General features: G+C 36.0%; 1 protein-coding gene across 5 annotated transcripts in view; it reads right to left on the minus strand.

Moving 5' to 3' along the window:
- NEDD1 (NEDD1 gamma-tubulin ring complex targeting factor) overlaps positions 1-25,082 on the minus strand; it is a 51,719-nt gene that overhangs the window by 4,342 nt on the left and 22,295 nt on the right. For 3 of the 5 annotated variants that reach the window (XM_025882546.2, XM_025881387.2, XM_073900468.1), the window contains 9 exons: positions 20,711-20,940; positions 19,077-19,278; positions 18,505-18,700; positions 13,798-13,926; positions 10,442-10,486; positions 9,126-9,328; positions 8,089-8,242; positions 7,012-7,168; positions 1,366-1,432 (listed from right to left, as the gene is read on the minus strand). In XM_025882546.2, coding sequence (XP_025738331.1) covers positions 1,366-1,432; positions 7,012-7,168; positions 8,089-8,242; positions 9,126-9,328; positions 10,442-10,486; positions 13,798-13,926; positions 18,505-18,700; positions 19,077-19,278; positions 20,711-20,940 — 1,383 coding nt within the window. The remainder of the gene's footprint in view (positions 1-1,365; positions 1,433-7,011; positions 7,169-8,088; positions 8,243-9,125; positions 9,329-10,441; positions 10,487-13,797; positions 13,927-18,504; positions 18,701-19,076; positions 19,279-20,710; positions 20,941-25,082) is intronic. The other 2 variants (XM_025882548.2, XM_025882549.2) reach the window with 2 other exon arrangements.

Raw genomic sequence — 25,082 nt, forward strand, 5'->3', positions numbered from 1 at the left:
GCTCGGCATCAGGGAAATCCAAATCAAAACCTCAATGAGATACCACCTCACACCAGTCAGAATGGCTACAATTAACGTCAGGAAACGACAGGTGTTGGCGGGGATGCGGAGAAAGGGGAACCCTCCTACACTGTTTGTGGGAATGCAAGCTGGTGCAGCCACTCTGGAAAACACTATGGAGGTTCCTCAAACAGTTGAAAATAGAACTACCATACGATCCAGCAATTGCACTACTGGGTATTTACCCCAAAGATACAAATGTAGGGATCCGAAGGGGTACGTGCATCCCAATGTTTATAGCAGCAATGTCAAAAGCAGCAACAATAGCCAAACTGTGGAAAGAGTCAAGATGTCCATCAACAGATGAATGGATAAGGAAGATGTGGTATATATACACAATGGAATATTATGCAGCCATCAAAAGGAATGAGATCTTGCCATTTGCAACGACGTGGATGGAACTGGAGGGTGTTATGCTGAGTGAAATAAGTCAATCAGAGAAAGACATGTATCATATGACCTCACTGATATGAGGAATTCTTAATCTCAGGAAACAAACTGAGGGTTGCTGGAGTGGTGGGGGGTGGGAGGGATGGGTGGCTGGGTGATAGGCATTGGAGAGGGTACGTGCTATGGTGAGTGATGTGAATTGTGCAAGACTGTTGGATCAAAGATCTGTACCTCTGAAACAAATAATGCAATATATGTTAAGAAAAAAAAAAAGAAGAAGATAGCAGGAGGGGAAGAATGAAGGGGAGTAAGTTGGAGGGAGAGAGGATGGACTCTGAAAAACAAACTGAGGGTTCTAGAGGGGAGGGGGGTGGGGGGATGGGTATTAAAGAGGGCACATTCTGCGTGGAGCACTGGGTGTTATGCACAAACAATGAATCATGGAACACTACATCAAAAGCTAATGATGTAATGTATGGTGATTAACATAACAATAAAAAATTTTTAAAAAATCATACCCATTTAAAAAAAAGGGTGACTAGTTAAAATCTATTTTACTTTTTTTCTAAAGATTTTTATTTTATTATTTATTTTAAAGATTTTATTTATTTATTTGACAGAGACACAGCGAGAGAGAGAACACAAGCAGGGGGAGTGGAAGAGGGAGAAGCAGGCCTCCCACGGAGCAGGTAGCCCGATGCGGGGCTTGATCCCAGGATCCTGGGATCATGACCCGAGCCGAAGGCAGACATCTAACGACTGAGCCACCCAAGTGCCCCTTTACTTTTAAATTTCTAAAACTCCCTGTTTGTTTATTCTAGCAACTAGATATAATAAAGTAAAAATATATCACCCTTTAATGGACTTTTTAAATCCACAACTCTATACTCATTTAAAATAAAATGTCATACCTACCAATTGCATGTGAAACTGTTTAATCATCTCCACTTGCAAATTCACAATGTCCCTATGGCACGCTTCTCTAGGGAAGAATGTAAAATACCTGTTAGAATTATAATGGTTTTGCCAATTCCAGATCATTCAAGAAACTGCTAAACTTTTCTCATTGTTTCAAATTATTGGATGTTAGTAATAATAATAGTAGTAGTAATAATAATAAAAATACCAAGGCACCTAGAATTTATTTACTATGTACTAGGCACTGTTTCTTATACTTTGAATGGAAGAACTCATTTAACCTTTATATCAGGTGCAATTATTACCTCCATTTTACCAATGAAGTAACTAAGCCACAGAGCAGTTAAAACTTATCCAATCAAACAACCAGTCAATGGTGGAGCTAGTATATAAACCCCGGCTGTATATATCCAGAACTCTCATACTACACATCCCTTAATATAGAAATTATCATTAAGGAAAGACACAGGTTTATATTACAATGAAATACAGATCATTTACTAGGTTACAATGTTTTAACTATTATCAATGTTTTAGCTATTAAAAAAAATACTTCTAGGAGAATGGAAAGGGTTATTTGGGTGGTTATAATAAAGGTTACCTATAAAATGCAATTCAGTCATACCAGAAAAGAATACATGAAAATTATGTGGTATAATAATAAAAGGATCATTCAGTCACCCACCATACAACTTATGAGCTAGAACATTATCAAAATCATAGAAGTTTCCTATGTGCTCCTCTCTGATACCATTACCTAACTTAGGAGAAGCCCAAGAAAGAAGTCACTACTCTGATGAATTTTGTTTAAGCAATGTAAAAAAGGAAAAAAAAAAGTCTCACAAAGAAGCTGTAGTCAATATATTTTTTGCTGTGCCTGGTTTTGAGCATTATAAAACTACCACATCCCATGTAGTACTAAGTAGTGTACACTTCAAAAAATAACCCAATATCATGTTTTCAACATTCATATTCTATACATCTGTAACTCACTGATTTGTATCAGTGTACAGATTCTCCTATCAATTGACATTCAGATCGTTTTCAAGCTTTTACTATTACAATGTTGTTATAAACAATCATGTATGTATTTCCCAACTCACATGCACCCATAACGGCACCCATAGATCCAAGAGTAGATATGCTGAGTTAAAGGCCAGATGTATACTTGTCTAGTTTTACAAAATAATGCAAATTATTTGTTGAAGAGGTAGTATCAGTGGACATGCTTGTCATCAGTGTAACAGAATTCCTCTTGCTCTGTATCTACACCAAGACTTGGTCTTGACAGACTTTTCACATTTTCCCATCTAATGGGTGTGAAACAGTATCCCGTTGCATTTTCAGTTCTCTGATTAACCACAGAATTGAACACCTTTCCTTATGTTCATAGACTATTCCTCTTCTGTGAAATGCTTGTCCATGCCTTTTAAGCTTGTTTTTCTATTGAATGTCTTTTTTTTTTAAAGACTATTTATTTGAGGGGTGCCTGGGTGGCTCAGTTGGTTAAGCGACTGCCTTCGGCTCGGGTCATGATCCTGGAGTCCCGGGATCGAGTCCCGCGTTGGGCTGCCTGCTCAGCAGGGAGTCTGCTTCTCCCTCTGACCCTCTTCCCTCTCGTGCTATCTCTCATTCTCTCTCTCTCAAATAAATAAATAAAATCTTTAAAAAAAAAAAAAAGACGATTTATTTGAGAGAGAGAGCACAAGCAGGGGAAGGAGCAGGGGGACAAGCAGACTCCCTGCTGAGCAGGGAGCCCGAAGCAGGGGCTCGATCCCAGGACCCTGGGATCATGACCTGAGCTGAAGTTAGATGCTTAACTGATTGAGCCATCCAGGCGCCCCTCAAATGTCTTTTATTCTTATTTATTTCTAAGAGTTCTTCACATCATCCAAACCTTTGCTGGATCCTTTGTTGGAGTACTATAGATAGATTTTTGTCCTTTTACTTTGTTAATGGTGCCTTATGATGAGCAGTCCTTGTCAATGTTCTCTAATTACTGACCTAATAACACAATCAAATTTGCCAATCTGTTTTTATAGGTAGTGTATCCTCTTATGTTTGATAACTTCCCTACCCTGAAGTCATATATAAATTCCCTTACAATGCTTAAAATTTTACCCTTTAAATTTTTATATTGGGTAGAATTGATTTTTTTAATAGCAGGGAATAGGGATCTATACTTTTCCTCTGTCATGTATCACATTTCTATACATGCCCAGGTTTTTCTCTGGTCTATTTGATTCGTTTGGGCAATCTGTCCATCCTGTGCTAATGCTACACTATTTTAATTACAGCTTAATAATTAAGCTTACCCATCTGACAAACAAGTCACCTTCAACCTTGTTCTTCTCTAGAATGGAGGATAAAGTTTCAGGACCCACCAAGGTAAAAAGGCCTGGTGAATACTCCAGACATTCAGCTGACATCCTAGAAGGGCAGAGATTAACCCTAGGAATAAAGGCAAACCAGAAATAAACTAGCCCTAAGAAAACCTGAAAGCCAGCAAGTACAGGAACAAAATGATCTGCTTGCCAGAAGAAACTTAAAGCTTCTTGAAAGACAATAAAAATAGACCCATAGACTTCTGCTTAGGATATAATCTCTCCAGTGAGGACAAGCCAGATAACCTATAAAATCATACATTTTTAAATTCAACTTGAGAAAGCAAAGAAACCTAAATGAAAATCCAGAAAATGATGAGTCCCTTCTAGAAGAAGAGACCCATGATTGTTTTCATCCTCAACAAAGCAAAGGCAGGGAGTGGTGGTGAAAGGGGAAGGGGGGGCTGGAGAGGTAGGGTTGACACAGCTGCCATTGATAGGGTAAGGAGAACTAACTGAAATTTTTATAGATTTTTGTAGGCCAAGTAGGACTGGACCCAAGGAGTCCTAGCCACAAAGAAAATCTCCATTCATGCACCAACTATTTGCCACAGGCCTTCACTGAGTGCTTACGTAAACCATTAGGGGCAGGGCAGGAGGACTGAGAGAGACACCCTAAGGCAGAGAGGCACAGGGTGTGTGAAGACCGAGCACTATGACAACTGAGAGTAACCTGTCTGAAGCACTCCAGACCCTTGTGGAGAAAGCAGTCTCCACAGCTGACAGAGCCCCTCAACAGCCCCTCTGTCCCTCCACTGAAAGGTATAGCTCTTCAAGACTTACTGAAGGCTGAGGTCAGAGCAGCAAATTTACAGAAATTCTCTGAGCCATTCTCTGGGTCCTCCCTGAGTCCCAAGCAGAGGCTGCCTATGGTTACTGGAGGGGCAGAAGAATAGAGGGAGTCCCCTACTCACCGCCACTCCCCAGGTGCAGGCATGCATGGCAAGCTGAAAGCTGAAGGCAGGGCAGTGCTATCTCTCTCAATCTGCCCAGCATAAGAGCTTTCTTCCCTTCCAACACTGCTTTACTCACATCATATTAAAGTCAGACAATTCTGCTGTTTTGCCACATATATACATTCCTGAAAATAACAGGACCAGATTTTAAAAATGTAGTGTGTGTGTGTGTGTGTGTGTGTGTGTGTGTGTGTGTGTGAGATGGAATATTACTCAGCCATAGAAGAGGAACTCTCGCACTATGCAACCACATGGATGAACCTGGAAGATATTATGCTAAATGAAATAAGCCAGGCACGGAAGGACAAATACTGCATGATTCCACTTACATGAGATATCTAAAATAGTCAAACTCATGGAAGCAAAGAACAGAATTGTAGGTATCAGGGGTTCCGGAGAATGGGAAATAGGAAGTTGCCAAGTGACAAATACAAAATTTCAGTTAAACAAAATGAATAACTTGTAGAGATTTACTATACAACACTGTGCCTATGGTTAGCAATATCGGATTATACAGTTAAAATTTATTAAGAGGGTAGATCTCATTCTAAGTGTTCTCACCACAATAAAACTAAAAAAAAGGAAAAGAAAAAGTAAGTAAGAAGGTAACAGGATTTAAAGAAAAAGGATTGGGGCAGACTACTCAAAATTTATGCAACTTTGTAATCAGAGCACTAACAAAAACAATTAAACCCTAGTAAAAAATACTAGCATAGTTTAAATAGTGAATAATCAAAGAGTTTTACCTTAAAAAAAGTGATGGTCACTTGATAAGAAAAAGAAAAGAAAGGATTGGGGCTGTGAAGGACAGAGGCAAGGATAAAATAACCAAAGATGAGGCATAATCACAACATAAGTCCTCCCAAACACAGAGCAAAAAGCCAAACCAGGTGAAGAGGAAGGGAAGAGAAAGAGCTGGGTACTGATAGGTGGTTTGCTGCCTTCAGCTATGTTCATACATCTTGTTTTGGCAACTGTTACAGGAACCAACAATGACTTCCTTATCATGGTGTCATTACTGTCCTATTTACCAATCACAAACGAATTAATCCACATTAAAGAAACACATGTCATAACAGGACACATTGTACCTACCCGAATTAAACTAGAAAGCCTTTGTGGACAGATCATTCATATTTGCATCCTCAGTACCCAGTACCTATACTAGGCATGTTGTAAATGTCAAAAATGACCAAAAATGATGATTTTCCTTTAAAAATATATTTGTTAACATTTAAAAATATTTTTTCAAAACACTTTTTTTTAAAAAGTAGTTCCATCTCCAGCATCGAGCCCAATGTGGGGCTTGAACTCATGACTCTGAGATCAAGACCTGAGCTGAGATCAAGAGTCAGGTGCTCAACCAACTGCGCCATCCAGGAGCCCCCCCAAAACACTTTTAACATTAAAAAGAAACATGCACCAGGGCACCTGGGTGGCAGAGTTGGTTAGTGTCTGACTTGATCTAGTCTCAGGTCTCGATCTCAGGAGTGTGAAACTGAGCCCCGTGTCAGGCTCCACACTTAGTGGGGAATCTGCTTGAGATTCTCTCTCCCTCTCCCTCTGCCCCTCCCGCTTGTGCTCTAAAATAAATAAATCTTAAAAAAAAAAAAAAAAAACCTGTACCAACAAAAACCGTACATCTCTAGCATTCTTGCTCGCTATATTCCAAATCAGAGCTAGACTAATAAGTAACTACAGGTCAGAAAGGGAAAACACACATACGAAAGATTCTAATAATTGAAAATAGCTCCCATACATATCAAGATGATAGGTAAAGGAAGCAACAATGTCACACAATTCTTACAATGTTCAAAATTCAAAGGATGAGGAGATAAGGACAGATCCATGAAAAAAAATTTTTTAAATTCACTATTACATTCTGATACATTCTGTTTGAAAATATTCAGAATTCCTTTAAAAAATTATTTCTCTATTACATTATTACCCATAGCATACTTAACAAGTGATCCATAAATACTTCATGTAAGAATGCCACTGGACCTTACCAGAATGTGCCCAAATTTTGATTAAAAAAATCCCTGATGGCAGCCTGCCTGCTAGACTGCCCTGCCCAGTTATCTAATAATTGCCCTGGGTAAATGTACCTTTTCCTGGCTGATATTCGATAAATTCAATACAGCAAGATCAACAAAACTCATCACGTTTTCTATTGTTTTTATGGACCCCCAAACCTAGGCAAAAGTAGTAACCACCAATATTACTTATGGTTCCAGTCTTACACCTAATAAAAAAAAAGCCGGTTAATGTCTAGATAGAAAGAGCAATTTCTCAATTACTACCTAAAGTCATCCAATGTCTCCTGTATCATGTTCTGAATAAAACGGATTTGAACAGATGTCAGTGGTGCATTTGGCCGATTATTTCCGATGGTATCAGCTATTTTTTCTGATAGTGAACTGGCAACTCCAGCCATGACAGAGGATGCTATCTTTGGATCTAAAATAAAAAATGGAGAAAATATTAATAGTCAGCCTAGACTAAGAGACATCAAACATTTGTAAATAAGATTTGGCATGAGGAGACTTGAAAAACTGGTAAAGAACAGTGTTCCTGTGACATTTAGAAAAACTCACTGTCTGGAATACAAATCTTAGAAACTTTCTATGACATTATTTCTTTTTTTTTTTTTCTATGACATTATTTCTAATAGTCATTTATCTATATATATAAACTGCCAACTGTCTAATATAATAACATATGACAAAGGGATTAATCTTGAAGAATCCTGGAACCATTTCCTCTTATAAAAGATGAATGTGACATGCTATCCCATAAACTAGATAAACCAAGACTATTAAAAATAAACAGAAGGAATATAGGAGTAAAGTACCACTATAAGCAAAGCCCCAGAGTTTACACTAATACAGTATATCCACAGAAACCTTGAAGTAAAATATAAATATCTATATAGGAGACTTGCTTCTATACAAAGAGTTGTTTTCTATAGATAACTTGTACAACAACCCAATATCCCATTAAATGTGATCAAGTTTTTAGGATCTGTGGCATGAACTTTAGTATGGAGGAGGGAAAATAAGACAATTTCAGGTAGTTAATGACTCATTTTCAAAGGGTCCTACATTATATTCCTATTTGTACCATATTACATCAAGACCCTTACATATTGGATTGGCAATAAAATTCACACCAAAAGAGTATCAAATCAATGTCACTGAGTTTAACCATTCACATACATGTCACTGTCCTCTAGTAAGAGAGTCATAATAGATAAGCATTGTGAAGTTTCAACTCCTTTTAATTTTCTTAGTCTATGATCACTGTATTTACTTATCAAGTTAAACAGTGGGAGTTTTCAACTTAACAGTTTCAAATACCAGGAAGTTTTATGTACTTACTTGGAGTTGAGGATCCAATGAGGGGGGGTTCATATATGAACTGGGCTTCAATTTCTTTCTCTGGCCTTTCAAATTTCTCAGGACTTCTTGTTTGGTTAGATGACGGAGAGGTATTCAGATTTCCAGTTTCAGCACCAGAAATCAACTTTGCAAACTTCACATTTAAAATAAACAATATATCAATTCTGGTTTTATATATATAATTTGTACCTACTTTTCTTTTTCCAGTAGTTAGGATCAGAAAAATGAAGAATAAGAAGGGATATAGAAGAAAAAAAAATTGCAAGAACTAGTGGCAAAATAAATCAACTTTACTAATCAAAAACAGTTTCAATGGTAACATGATGAGGAAAAGCTCATTTACCAATAAGCATCTGCTATTGAGTGTCAGTGAAAATGGTAATCACAGGCCCAAAAAAAAAAAAAAAAATCCCCAAACTCTCAGGTGGTAACTAGCCAGAAATATTTGAAAAATATGTCAGAAGACATTTTTGTACTTCTTAAATATCTTTTCAATATCATTCTAAAAAATCAATATGAAAATATGACAGACTCTACCTTACTGGTAACATTTGATCATTTTAAGCCCTTATATAGAAAATTAACTTCTATTTTGGATACTGTGTAATAGCAGTAGATAATGAGGATATATTACATTCTCAGAACCATCAGTTAGCTCTAAGACTTGGGGTAAATGACTTGACCATCAACTTGGTGCTTTCTGCTGCAATGGAAATAAATTCTAAAAAACTCAGGTATAAACTAGTCAAGTATCTTGTCTTAGAAAAAACAGCATTAAGTTTACATCTGCTGTTACCTCCAACATTTCCAAAGACAGATTTCAAAAGTATCCTTTAATTTTCAACATGTGACATCAAGATTTAAGAATATTTTCTACCTGGTAAGGGTACAGCACTGTCGATAATTAGGACATATCCCCTGGCAGCCGCCTGCTTTCTGTCTCGTGATAAGCTTCATTATATCCTTGCTACTGACAAACACACACTGTGAGTGCAGTATCATTTTTAGGCAGATACCTGTTTGAGGGAGTCCTTAGGTTCCTGTTTTCCCAGATATATTTTCTTAGATTCAGCTGTCAGATCATGATTTTCATTTTCTTCTTTCCCTGGAGATCCCATAAAGACATTAAGAGGACTAGAATGCAATACTGAAGTGTTTGAAGCTACTGGATTTTTTCTTGGAGGAAGGACTGAATTCAATTGTGGTAGAAAGTCAAGGCCTGAAAAAGAGGAGAAAAAAACTATTTGCATATGATTTTCCTCAATCTTGGATATTTAAGAAAAGCACTTAACACAATAAACAGGTTAATATGGTAGAAAGACATGTGATTTGGATTCAGAACGCAGGTTCATTTGTCAGCTCTACCCCTTACTTGATGTATACAAAATCTTGGGCAAAATTTGCAAAACTCTGTTTCCTGATCAGGAAATGTGAATAATGATATCCATCTCCGAGTGGTGAGACTAAAAAGAGATATTATATGTAAAACTACTTTGAAAATTGTAAAGCCCAATGAATGCTTTAGTCAATATTATTAGTTTTTGATAACTGAAAATTGTTAATTTGGTATATATCTGTAGTATATCTTGGTAGCCTCTAAGATGGCTCCGAATGATCCCTGTCTCCTGGCATGGATCCATGCCCTCAGGTAATGTGGGCAGGACCTAGCAACTTGCTTCCAACAAAGAGAACACAGCAAAAGTGGTGGGATGTCACTTCCAAGATTAGGTTACAAACATGCAGCGGCTTCCATTTTGAGTGCCATCTCTGACTATCTTGCTCACCAACTCTGAGGGAAGCCAGCTGCCATGTTGTTAGTTACCCTGCAGAAGGGCCCACATGGGAAGGGACGGGCATCTTCTGCTAAAAGCCACATAAATGAGCTTAGAAGTAGATCCTTGCCCAGTCAAGCCTTGATAGGACTGCAGCCCTGCTGACATCCTGATTAAAGCATCAAGAGAGACCTTAAGCCAAAGGCACCAGCTAGGCCATGCTCAGATTCGGAACCCACAATTATGAGATGATAAATGTTCTTTTAAGTTTCAAAATGTTGGGGTAATTTGGGGGTGCCTGGGTGGTGCATTCGGTTAAGCAACTGACCCTTGCTTTTGGGTCAGGTCATGATTTCAGAGTCGTAAGATCAAGCCCTGTGTCCAGCTCCACGCTCAGTGCGGAGTCTGCTTGAAATTCTTTCCCTCTTTTTCTCTCTCTCTCTCTCTCTCAAATTAATAAATAAATCTTTAAAAAAAATGTTGGGGTAATCTGTTACTTATCAATAGATAGCACAATATCACTTTTAATTTTCCTAAAAATACTTCTCAATAGTTCTTACCATCTTTGCCTACGGACTCATCACCTCCCTTGTTAACCACAGCATCTATAATAAAATTAGAAAATCAAATTTTTAAAATTGTGAAAAAGAAGCCATAGCAACTTAAGCTTCCTATTCATTCCCCAAAGAGTTCGATTTTAAAAAGGAAAATCTGGGTGAAGTTACAGCTGGGACTCATATAAACTTCCCTTTTTATTCTTTTCACTTCATGCATAGCAACAAGTATGAAGAGTAATTCTATGGTATAGGGTCATTTAATGAGACAGGCAGGTATACTAGAAAAGCACTGCAGTAGGCTCCAGAAATCTATAATCCAACTCTGCCTATACCACTTAATAGCCTTAGACAACAAGCCTTTAATACAATTAAGCTTCAGTTTCTGCATCTATATAATGGGAATAACGTCCTGACCATCTCACAAGATTGTTTTGAGGATCAACTGAAACAACGTCAAAATAGTTTGTGAGCATTACAATGATATACAAAATATAAGATATTATTAATATTTATTTTAATGGCAGAATACGTATAAGAATATTCCAATACTATAATACTATTAATTTACCAATTAACAACCAAAAATTGCCTAACTTCATTTTAGCAAATTAATAGAAAAATGGGCACAAGTCATAAAAAAATCCGTCAGAAATTCAAATGGCCAATGAATTATCATACATGATTATCATAGTAGTAGAAGGATCAACCATACATCTGCATGTGTGTATAGACACCTAGTAATTACACAACACACATACACTTTTATTTTTTTAATTTAATTTTATATATTGTTATGTTAGTCATCATACAATACATCCTTAGTTTTTGATGTAGTGATCCACGATTCATTGTTTTCGTATAACACCCAGTGCTCCGTGCCGTATGTGCCCTCCTTAATACCCATCACCAGGCTAACCCATCCCCTCTAAAACGCTGTTGGTTTCTCAGAGTCCATAGTCTCTCATGGTTCGTCTCTCCCTCTGATTTCCCCCACTTCGTTTTTCCCTTCCTTCTCCTAATGTCCTCCATGCTGTTCCTTATGTTTCACAAATAAGTGAAACCATATGATAATTGACTTTCTCTGCTTGACTTATTTCACTGAGCATAATCTCCTCCAGTCCCATCCATGTGGATGTAAAAGTTGGGTAGTCATCCCTTCTGATGGCTGAGTAATATTCCATTGTATATATGGACCACATCTTCTTTATCCATTCATCTGTTGAAGGGCATCTCGGCTCTTTCCACAGTTTGGCTATTGTGGACATTGCTGCTATGAACACTGGGTGCATATGGCCCTTTTTTCACTACATCTGTGTCTTTGGGGTAAATACCCAGGAGTGCAATTGCTGGGTCATAGGGTAGCTCTATTTTTAATTTTTTGAGGCACCCCCACACTGTTTTCCAAAGTGGCTGTACCAACTTGCATCCCCACCAACAGTGTAAGAGGGTACCCCTTTCTCCACAACCTCTCCAACATTTGTTGTTTCCTTCCCTGTCCATTTTTGCCATTCTAACTGGTGTAAGGTGTTATCTCAGTGTGGTTTTGATTTGAATTTCCCTGATGGCTAATGATGATGAACATTTTTTCATGTGTCTGTAAGTCATTTGTATGTCTTCTTCAGAGAAATGTCTTTTCATGCCTTCTGCCCATTTTTTGACTTGATTATTTGTTTTGTGGGTGTTGAGTTTGAGAAGTTCTTTTTTTTATTATTATTATGTTATGTTAATCACCATACATACTTTTAGAAGTTATTAGTTTTCTCTTAACAAAAGCAGAAGTATTCTTATTTAAAAGATGAAGAAATTGAAGTGCAAACAGATTCAGCCTTTTACCTAAGGAGAGTTGCATTCTTGAAATCAAAACATAAATTTCTTGATGATGAAAACCAGTACTATATTTAGTATACATGTTCTTTTATTAATAATATGAAATGCTAATAAATGAAGGGCATACAGCTCAAATTCTAATCATATTTTAAAAAAGTAAAGAGGAATTTCTATCCTTTATTCATTTCTTTTAAAAACCATTAAAGAGAATTTCATTTATAACTCAAACACTTTCAGAAAGCCCCTTCCTACATTCTCCAATTCAAAAGTTACCCCAGGGGTTCTCATAAGCCAAAGCTCCCAGATGGTTACTAACCTCCAAAACCTTTCTCAACTCCAGCTCAAGCCACTTTTCCCTCTTTTGCCCACATCTTTCCCCTCTTTATTCTTTAACTATGTAGTCTGACCCCTCTTCATCCTGAAAGAAAGGAATGCTTCCTCTTTCATTAGGTGGAAGATACGGAAATCTGACCTGGCAATTAAAGTAGTCATTTTCAGGCCAGGATAAGGCAGAATACACTAAGTAATTCTGTGCCATCACATATGTGATTATTCTTTCTGATTACGAAACTAATTATAGAAAATTTGGAAAACAGACAATTTAAAGTAAAAAATGAAATTTTATAAGATCATGAGTGGATGTAACAATTTAAACATCCTGCTACTGCTGACATTTAGATATGCTCCAGAGTTCCACTATTATAAAACAAACAGTACATACAAATCTTTGTGGGATTCTCTGAACAAGTTATTAGGTAAATTTATAGAAATGGAATTAACAGTCCAAAGAGTATGAATATTTAACCTGCCAAATCATGCTCTAGAAATTTACCCATATTGTTAATAATACTATTAGCAGTGAGACTACCCAATTAATGAAAACAGTATGAACATCAGTATCAAAAAAACTCAGCCAAACAATGTGCCTAGTTCATACAGTATGAACAATGATACATAATGTTTCTATTTATCAAAATGGTAAAGTTTTTTTTTGTTTTTATTTTCTTTTTAGTAGCAACATCTCTTAGCAATAGGGAGAGTGTGTATGTGTGTGTGTTACTTTCACACATAGTTAGTGTAAAAGATGAGGCAATCTATCCCCCTGCCATATTTCTCCATGAAAACAGTGAATAAGTATACCAATTAGATATTAATAATCAAAAAACAAAATTTTTTTAGGTTAGAAGATATTTTTTGCCTATCAAAATAGCCAAGATTTTAAGATTTATTTAGTAGATACAACTAAAAAACTGCCTATGGAGGCAAAACTTTAAGAAACTTCTGTGGAAATTAAAATGCTAACTTGAGAGCTATTTGCATAGTTCCCATGTGAAAATGACAAGCATATACTTCAGAATGATAACATCTGAAATATCAGGGCAAAGGAAAAGATACTACCCCGGGGACTGAGAAAATTAGCAACTGTCATGAATGGAGTCAGACTGAAGCTATTACCCACATCTTTTAGCTAGAATTAAAAAAGTAATGACTGCCAGCAAAAGAATATGATCCTCTGATCTGAACAGACTTACCATCTCTGATAGGTGAGAACATGTCACCTAAACTACTTTTTCTGGTATCATCAAAGCTGAAGAAATCCTGATTTTTGCCACTGTCCGTTTCCTTAGATATAGTATCAGTGTTTATGCTTCGAGGCAAACCTTATAGGAAAATTGGATATAAAAATAATTGTTATTACATCTACATGAATTTACCATCAGAAGCTACGTTCTAAAAATTAATGTATTTTGCATATATTGGTAATATTACAACAGTGAGCACCAGGAAAAGAAAACAATGTAACAACAGCTCAGTTAACCATGATTTTCATGGAATGAAGGGCTTCCCAAAAGCAAATAATCTATTTATTTATATGATACCACTTTATTTTAGCCACTTTGATGAAATTTTCCCAAAATGATTTATATACTTTGCTGCCCTCTTAAACAAAGTACACTGAACACAACCAACTTCTGTTATAATGGGCTCACTTTTATGAACATCTACAAATGATTAAAAAAGTCTGTAAAGCATATAGCACGATGCCTAACATAGAGCAGGATTCAAGTAATGTTAGTTCCTTTTCACAACTGCAGTAAATGGATCTCCTTTTTTCTCTCTTCTGTCTTTTCCTTCACTAACTGTGGAAGCTTAACACTGCTCTCAGTATTATCGATCTCAAATGATTTTACTAGCCTCAGGATAGTTTACTAAGAGGAAAGAAACCAGAATACTAAACTCATAAAGAATAGCATAGTAGACAACAATGAAAAGATGTGCAGCAGTTTATTTTCCCTGCCAGTATATAATGCAAGGAATTAGAGCAGGGACTTTGTAAGACTGAACTCTGTGGGCTCAGTAGCTTCTTGCTCATTTTTGGGTTGAAGAATGAGTTCTAGTGATTCAAGAGCTGTGATGAAAGTCTGGTACTTTAATTGGTAGCATGTTACTGTATTACATTTTTTTTAAAGATTTATTTATTTTTTCCAGAGAGAGAGAGAAGGGAAGAGCAGAAGGAGAGGGAGAGAATCTTAAGCTGACTCCCCACTGAGCAAGGAGCCTGACGTGGGGCTTGAATTCAGGAACTCACAACCCTGAGATCACGACCTGAGCGGAAACAAAGAGTCAGAGGCTCAATGGACTGTACCACCTAGGTGCCCCCTGTATTACATTTTAAATAGTGTTTTATTTGCCATCTTGGTCCCAAATGAAAATTGAAAAGCTGGGATAAAAACAAAGAACAGTCAGCATATCCAAAAATGTCCAAACCTGGCAAATAAACTTTTCTAGTAACACCTGATAAAAAGTTAAAATATTACTGAACATTTGTACATCACTGTCATTGAAGTGTTTACACCAAGAGTTAAACTGTTATAAAGAAGAAATTTTCTCTCCTTCTTCTAGGTCTTTAAACATGTATGAATGCATAACGTTAGCCTCTGGAACTTTAGGAGAAAGAAGTTTGGTATCATTTGAAGGTAGTGCTAAAGACATTTTTTACTTCTTAAACTGCTGTTTTCCTCTGAAAATAAGCACTAGGAACAAGTCTGCAGAGGTTCTCTATTTTAAGTTTTTATTTACATTCCGGGTGGTTAACATAATAATAATTTCAGGTGTACAATACAGTGATTCACCACTTCCATAGACCACCAGGTGCTCATCACAAGTGCAGTCCTTCATCCCCATCACCTGTTTCACCCAACCCCCCCCCACTCACTTCCCCTCTGGTAACCATCAGTTTGTTCTCTATATTTAAGAAAAAGCAAATGATGCATCACAATTCCAGACTTCACGTTGTATTACAAAGCTATAGTGATCAAAACAGTATGGTACCAGCACAAAAACACACATAGATCAGTGGAACAGAAAACCCAGAATGGAACCCACAACTATATGGTCAATTAATCTTTGACAAAGCAGGAAAGAATATCCAGTGGGAAAAAGTCTCTTCAGCAAATGGTGTTGGGAAAACTGGACAAGAACATGCAAAAGAATGAAATGAGACCACTCTCTTACACCACACACAAAAATAAATTCAAAATGGATTAAAGACCTAAATGTGAGACATGAAACCATTAAAATCTTAGAGGAAAACATAAGCAGTAACCTCTCTGACATCAGCCACAGCAACTCCTTTGTAGATATGTCTCCTGAGGCAAGGGAAAACAAAAGCAAAAACTACTGGGACTTCATCAAAATAAAAAGCTCCTGCACAGCAAAGGAAAACAACAAAACTAAAAGGCAACCTACAGAATGGGAGAAGATATTTACAAGTGACATATCTGATAAAGGGTTAGTATTCAAAATATATAAAGAACTTATAAAACTCAACACCCAAAAAATGAATAGTCTAATTTAAAAATTGGCAGAAGACATGAACAAAACATTTCTCCAAACAAGACATCCAGATGGCCAGCAGACACATGAAAAGATGCTCAGTATCACTCATCATCAGAAAAATGCAAATCAAAACCATAATGAGATATCATCCCACACCTGTCAGAATGGCTAAATCAACAACACAAGAAACAACTGGTGTTGGCAAGGATGTGGAGAAAGGGGAACCCTCTACACTGTTGGTGGGAATGCAATGGTTGGCACCTTTAGTAGAAGCAACGTGAACTTCTTTCAAATTTCAGATTCATTTTACAGGAAGTTGAAAATAATAGTGATGATAACCGTGATGACAATATTTGCGAAACCATAATTTACTAAGTGGCTATCATGTGCCAGGCACTTTTGATACATCTTCTCTGGTTTTCACAATAACCCTAAAAGTTAAATATTATCTATGGAAGAGAAAATAAGACTCAGAGTGGTTAAGAAAACTGCCCAAAGTCATGCTGGTAGAAGTCACAGACCCAAGACTTACACCTAACATACTCTCAATATTTCAGAGTGGGGAAAATGTACGTACCTACGTACGTGTGTGTGTGTGTGTGTGTGTGTGTGTGTGTGTGTATGAGAGAGAGAGAAAGAGAGTGCTAATGATGAAGCAAATGTGGCAAAATTTATAAAACAGTGAATCTGCTAAAGGGTATACTAGAGCTCAGGAGTTCTTTGTACATTTTTGAAATGTTTCTATAAGTTGGCAATTATTTCAAAATAAAATTAATAAACAAAAGTTTCTAACTCTGTGGGTACAGAGAAAACATTCATTTTGTCAGAAACTTTGTTAATCAGCCAACAGTTATCATTAATCAGTGACCCTGCAGACCCAACTCTTGCATTTCCTAATTAATGCTGTCATCGTTACACATGAATTTCCTTATTAAAAACTAAATGAATAACAGTAAGACTCCAGAAAGCTCAGAGTAAATGAGAGAAACTTTATTTTGTTTAATTTTGGAAATTATGAATAGAATAATAATAAAATGACAATTTTTATAATATAGTTAATTCAACATCTTGGTGAACATTACCCAATGTTCTATTTCCAAAATGAATTTCTTCTTCTAAGTATATAGGAATAATATTTGTTTCTGGGAGTTCTTAAATAAGAAATTATTTTTCTATATAATATGTAATGACTTTTATGTAAGGATAATGTAGATATTAACAGAAAATTTATAATGAAGATATATACTTATTATATTTTTTTAAAAACCATTCCATACTATCAAGGCTAACAAATTAAAGTTTTGCTTCTACTTGACATTGTAAACTCATGCTGAGAAGGTACAACAAATATTTTTGTCCAAGTTAAGTACTTGTCCTGAAACCTTAAAAGACATGGATACATGCATTTCTAATGAGGCTAGTTTGGAAACACAGTGGTATATCATGCAGACTTTTTTAAATTATTTTAAAGATTTATTTATTTATTTGAGAGTGCATGCGAGTGGGGGTAGGGGAAGAGGCGGGGGGAGAGAGAGAGAGAGAATCCCAAGCTGACTCCTTATTGAGTGCAGAGCCCAACACGTGGGGCTTGATCTCACAACCCCAAGATCACTACCCGAGTCAAAACTGAGTCTGATACTCAACCAACTGAGCCACCCAGGTGCCCCTACCATGCAGTCTTAAAAATCCGTTGCAAGTTGACAGTATAGTGTAACTTCTTAAAATTTAAAAGGAAAAAAATGTTTTCAGGGATTTAGAGAAAAAGAATATTCTCTACAGTAAATACAGGGAAGCTTATATTACACCTTCACAAAGTCTAAATGAATTCTTTAAGAACCATTTCATCAATACAATTATCAGAGTAAAAGAAATTATTTAAAAATTGCAAAATTTTTATTTTTCTTTAATAAACTATTAATATACTGCTTAATATGTGCCAGGCACTATTCTGCACTTAAATACATTTATCACCTGACTTACTTTACATTCTGAAATATGAAATAAAAGAAGCCATTAATAGCTTTTTTTGTGACTCAGAGATCAAATCAAAATGACAGCATCAAAGAATCAGATTCTCCACTGATTAATCTGAAGACACAATGGACAGTCGTCCAGTCTGGAGTGGTATTAAGGATAATTTCTGGATTGGAATTATTCTGTTTTTAAGATAATCAATATTTCTTACAACAAAAGTTCAGCTAAATAGAATAGATGCCTTTCATTACTTTTTTAAAAATTTATAGCTCAAGTTAAAATGGTCACTTCTTCCATTTTCACTAACTATTAATAATTTTACCTAAATACACAAGTGAATTTGAGTTCCAGGTGCTTGAAGAAAGCGCTAATAATATATACCGGGGTGGGGTGCTGGGTGGAGACTCCACATAAGCAGCATTTACCTGCTTTGTCTTGAACAGCAACTGCTCCTTTCCCCCCGGCTGTTGTCATGGGCTGTGGTAGAGCTGTGCCAATGGGAGTGGTGGCTGCTTCTCTGACGATTCCAGAATTCTGAACTCCTCCACTGATAGCACTCACATTAATGGCTCGTTTGTTCACAGCTGTGGGCTTATTTGAACAGCCTTTATTTAAACTTGACTGAAATGCAATGGAATATTTAAAAGCTCAGGTTTCTAATGCTCCATACTATACATTAATATTTTATCAATTCCCTGTTAGGTTAAAAATATAATTTCCCTTACAAATCTTAAGCCTGCTGGTGGATCTGAGAGCTTCCCTCTGAACCAAAAAGCCTTTTAAAATATTTTTTGAAGAGAGAAATATGAGAATTAAGTACAAAAAAATAGTTTGAAAACCAAGTATCAAATGGCTTTGTACCAGTCATTTAAAATGCTTTCATATAAAAATGATTATAAAGTAAAACTACACTGTGTTTAATGGACAAAATATGATTTCCATATTCTGAGCTACACTTATTTAATAAAATCAAAAATAATGAAAAGAAATACCTTACCTTAGAAAGAGCGGTGGAGTACTGAAATGCTATACACCGCACAGATGTCTTGTGAGCACTGATGGTTTTAACTGGTGATTTCAACATTCTTAAATCATATTGATATATTTTCCCACGGGAAGATCCAATAGCCAAAGTGGCTCCATCAGGCATGAAGTCTACTGCAGTTAGAGGGGTTTCTGCCACTAAAGTTTTCACTAGCCTTTGGAAAGGGTAACAAAGTATATCTAGATATGTGAGCCTATACAGGTATATAAGTATATGTGACATATAGATAGCTATCTACCAAAACCAAAGTCACTTAGCATTTGGCAAAGTTACTTAGAATATGCATCCCCAATATTTGTGTAAAGCATAAATTCAGAACTAGACTTACGAGACCTTTCTAATATAATGGCATATATAGGAACTGCTGCATACTCTGTTCTATTTTTTCTATTCACTTCCAATAGGTACATTCTACATCGTGTAGAAGCAGCAACTATTTCTTTGAATAATTACTACTTCAACAGTGAACATGACAGACTTCCTGGGTGTTACTCCACAAACAAAGGCTCTAGTCTCAGGGTTAAGGAGGCCCTAACCATCCCCTTTCCATTTATTGACCTGCTCAGGTCTCAAGAGGACTATGACCTTGCACAGGGGAGCAGCTGCTACTTTGCTCTTTTAGCTGTGCATTTCTTGACCAGAAAGCTAACAGAATCCATGTGGCTTGATCCTCATGAAGCTAATATAGAAATATGGATACTGAATTGCTGAAGCTGAGCTCTTTGCCACAGTTATCTGGTATAAGAGAGAAATGCTTACTGACTCTTAAGGTTCTCAGTAAAGTTCAAAAAGAAAGAATAAAAAAGAAAAATTTTTTTAAAAAGAAAAAAGTAAAACAAGTAACAGTAAATTTTAACAAGGACTGACAGAAGGTCCTTCCCTAGTTGTAACATTACCATTTTCTTCCATACAATCTTTAGATATTGTCAGGTGTCTTGAATACACCTGTAGCATTCTTGTACCATTTTTTTTTTATAGCTAACCAAGCACACCTATAACTGTGAAGAAAGCCAGAAGGCACAATGGACCCAGATAGTTAGAAGATTATGTACCCTTTAGCTCTAGATGAGTGGTTCACAACTGGGGGCAATTTTGCTACTTTTTCTAATATGGGGAGTGCTACTAACCTCTGGTGGATAGAGATCAGGGATGCTGCTGAATATTCTACAATGCCCAGGATAGCCCCCCACAAACGAGAATTATCCAGCCCAAAATGTCAATAGTTTAGAAACCCTGCTCTTGATAATGAGTTAATTTTAAAGCAAATTAATCACATTGCTTTTAAAATATACATATTTAGTTGTATTTCTGAAAAAGAATACTATGCCTATATGCTAAAATAAAGATGTGCAATCATTAACATGCTATCCTCAACATTCAACATCAGATGTACTCTAAAGAATATCCACATCTCATGTATTTTTTTCTGCATGGGAAGAAAGAGAAAATTCTATCCTTCTAGATAACAAGTACACAAACTTTAGATCTTCCAAACATTAATCAGAGGTCTATGAAAATCACAAATGTCTGCTAATGAGATAATAGTTATTTGTTACTAAATTAAGAAATGATCGTGTCACACTTACTTCTTACTTGAAGTGTCATAGAGAATAATTCTTTTATCCAAGCCTATAGTCACAAATAGCAATTCATTGACAGGAGAAAAACAGATGCCTGAAGCTGGAGCTTTATGTGTACTGTCAAAGTTATGGTATGGACTCTGACTATTCACATCCCAGAGAGTTACTATTCCGTTATCCGAAACACTGCCCAGTAGTGATTTCTTAAACAAGGAGTACTTCAAGTGCCGAACAGACTATAAAAATAAGAACAAATTTTATGCAATTGTAAGCATTCATAAGAACATTTTATATAAACTATATAAATAATGGCAACAGTCAACCACACTATTCACAGGGGATTTAGGACTTCTCTTGTTCATAGAGTAACAGATTTCAACTATGACAACCATAAAAATCACTTAGTGGACTATAAGATGATCCTAATACATAACAATATTCTAGTAATTAAATATTTGTCATGATTTTATTATCTTGGAATAGAGCTACCTCAACCTCCCCTTTTGTAGAGGAAAAATAGAATATGTTTAGATTAACTACATTAACTCATCAGGGTTAGGAATACCTACCATAATAAAAGGCCTAGCTAATCACAGCCAAATCACGATTTGTAAGTATCAGAGAACACTGGCAGAGAATAAGCAATATTTCAAATTTATTTTCTCTACATATTTTAGATACTTGGATATATTTGTTTGAATCTGGGCATTTGATGCACTGGCAGTTTAGCAGTTGAAGCATAATAAAAAAATTAACTAAATCACAAAGAACTGACAACACCCTAGACTGGGGATGGACTATATCCTTCTTTCAAAAGCATCAGCCTGAGGGCAATACTGGCCTTTCTCTAAACACTCATCCCTAGGGGCAGTGGAGACATTCTCTCTTTCTAGCTTCCGCTGGATCAGAATAAACAAATATCCAGTTTCAGTAAACAGATCTTGAATTAAAACTAGATGAATTTTATCTACTTTTACTAAAATGTTGCTTTCAAACTTGTGTCGATATTATCATTTACTGAGCTGAGGATTAAGTATCTTACATTTAAACTAATTTTTCCCTGCACAGAAACAGCAATATAAGTATAGAAATTAATAGTAGAATCTGCAAGAGGGGGAAACTGGTTTTCAAAGAGTTAAGTTAGAGTTCCAAATAAAGCAAAGAATCAGGCTCTAGTAGGCTGATAGTAGCTATACATATAGGTCCCAGATAAATCTGGCACAAAACATTAAGTCAAATCTGAAGGTTTTTTGTTTGTTCTATCTAGTTTAATCTATTATACTCCAAAAGCTTCTATATACCACTAGAAACCACACAGAAACCACTAGCTTCTATATATATATAATAAAAACTCATATACTACCTACTTCTAAGATGTTTCAAAATAATATATATCAGCCCTCAACAACAAAAATATTTATGATTAATACAAAACAAATTCTAAGGAAACAAAAGGAGTATTTGTTACCAGACACCCTAACATAAGATAATTACTATGGTCATGCATTAAATATGGCTCCTCATTTTCAGACGGTTAGACTACAAAGTACATCGGCTTGTGTTTTGTATTTTTGTTGAGGAAAAGTATATCCATTCCAACAGACAAAACTTTCCTCTGGTCTACACTCAAGGAAAAATAAACTACTTGGGACTTGACTATATAAAAGACATAGAGGGCGCCTGGGTGGCTTTGTCGGTTAAGTGTCCGACTCTTAATTTTGGCTCAGATCATGATCTCAGGGTCACAAAATCAAGCCCTGCATCGGCCTCCATGCTGAGTACGGAGGCTGCTTGAGGTTCTCTCTCTCCCTCTGCCCCTCCCTCCATCCCCAAGCTCTCTCTCTCTCTAAAAAGGAGAAAAAAAACAAAAAGACGCAGAGATCCTTACTGAATCACGATGTTTACAGAGTCACATATCAACCTAGCAAAACATTAATTTTTTAAAAACTTCTGCAACACATTAAGAGTTTATATAGTATGGTCCTTCATATAATCTAAATTTAGATTAAATACACAAGCAGAACTTAAAAAAAAAACTAACACCATTAACGTCATAAAACATAGACCTCATAGATCCTCGATGTACATAAAATTCAGCCTCAGCCACAGGATTCCTACTGGAAGGTGGTCATCCAGAATCTACTCGAATATAGCAAGGAACAAGGACCTCACCACTTCATATAATGAAACTTTATAAATAGTTAAAAATGCATCTCTTGATTAAGTCAAAACCTAAATTCCAAATACTGCTTCATACATGTTCTGTGGACCTATATGGCAACCATTTAAGAAAAGAAAAAAGGCTAACAATAACCATATATCTTCATTCAAGCAGGGTCTTGGCCAAACTCTGCAGGGTCTTGGGTAAATTACTTAAACTCTCCAAGCCTCAGTGTTCTCATCCACAAAACAGAAAATGCTCTTATTTTCCAGTCAAAGTTGTTCTAAGAATTAAACAGAATCTCTGCCCAGAGCTGTGTTCACAGCAGTAGCCGCCACTATTCTCATGGGCTCATGACTCATTCTTCATTGTCCACGTACCCATTTGACCATCTTTTACACATACTTTTTTAAAAGACCCTTAAGTAGCCAAACCGATTTCTTTAAATGGCTCCCCTCTATCTCTCTGATACATTTCTGACCTTTCTACAGCTATTAAATCATCATGTCTTTAGAGTATCATTAAAAGACTATCCAATGACCTGGATAAGTGAAGTATTAATCTACTAAATTATATTTAAAATAAGTACTAATAATACAAGTTAGTACCAGCAGCACTTATTAAGCCCCTACACCTGGTTCCAGATTCAAACCATTTCTAAGGAAAAAAAAAACATTGCCAAGAACCTTATGAAAAACATCCCTATAAGCAGCAATGCCATTTTTTCCTACATTATTATGTAAGAGTGTATGTGCTTGTGGATAAATATATGTTTCTAAATATAAAAAGTACATCACTCACTATAGATCAAGGGTTGGCAAACTTTTTCTTGAAGGGCCAGGCAGTAAATATTTTATGCTGTTGTACAGCAAAAGCAGTATGAATGAGCATGGCTGTGTTCCAATAAAACTTTATTTACAAAAATAATGGTCAGCTACTGGGTCATAGTTTGTTGGTCCCATAGTTTTCAAACATAAATGTTTGAAATAAAAAAACAAAACATGGGGCACTCGGGTGGCTTAGTCGGTTAAGTGTCTGCCTTCGGCTTAGGTCATGATCCCTCCCAGAGTCCCGAGATCCAGGCCCACGTAGGGCTCCTCGCTCAGTGGGGAGCCTGCTTCTCCCTCTCCTTCCCACTTGTGCTCTCTCTCGCTATCACTGTCACTATCTCTTTCTCTCTCTCAAATAAATTAATAAAACCTTAAATACACACACACAAAAAAGAAGAGAAAAAAAATCTATAATCCTACCACCCACAAAAAAACTGGTTAACATTTAGTTTTGTTGTAAATAAGTCTTAGTTTTATTGTTTAAATATTTTTCTGTGTGAATGTATGTTTGTGTGTATTCAGTAAGTATAAACAGAAAACCCGGGATCATACTTTATTATTATAAAGTCAGCACTGTCACTAATACTTTCTACTACATGATTTCAACAGCTGGATAATACATGAATGTATGAGTATATCAACTTATCTAAATAATCTAACGTTGGACACTTAGATTATTTCCAATTTCCAAGTACCCCAACTACTATCATTTTTAAAAACTGCTAATTTATGAAAGAATTTGTATTTCACTGTTGCTCATGCTTTAAAGGTTCTTGGTTGAAAAATGCTAAGTGACCATGTGTTTTCCTTCTTTTGTGAATTACACATTAATCTACTTTGCTTATTTTCCATTGGGCTATTAAGATTTTTTTAAATCCTAATTTGCAATTGATCTTACTATAATAAGGACATTAAAGCTCTCATTAAGTATAAATATTTCCCCATTTTTCTTTCAATTTTGTTAATTTTTTAAAAGATTGCTATTTGTCAGATTTTAAGTTTTTATGCACTTAAATTTATCATATCTGTCTCCCTAACTTATAACTTTGTTCTTATACTTAGAAAAGCCTTATCTTCACAGAGGTAAGAATATCCATTCATATTTTATTGTAGCTTTATAATCTGTAATATATATGTATCTAAATACATATATATGTATACATACATATATATACTAAACACTACTTATATATACAAGATACTATACATGTGTGTATATAGACATACATACACACACACACACATGCATAAACATATACAATATCCCTTCAACTCCATCCCCTCCCTCTTCTTTTTTTTTTTTTTTTAAGGTTTTTATTTATTCATTTGAGACACAGAGATACAGAGAGAGAGAGCATGAGCAGGGAGAGAGGCAGAGGGAGAGGGA

Source organism: Callorhinus ursinus, unplaced genomic scaffold, assembly GCF_003265705.2.
Source record: "Callorhinus ursinus isolate GAN/ISIS: 27379988/994484 unplaced genomic scaffold, GSC_fseal_2.0 scaffold14, whole genome shotgun sequence".
NCBI lineage: Eukaryota > Metazoa > Chordata > Mammalia > Carnivora > Otariidae > Callorhinus > Callorhinus ursinus.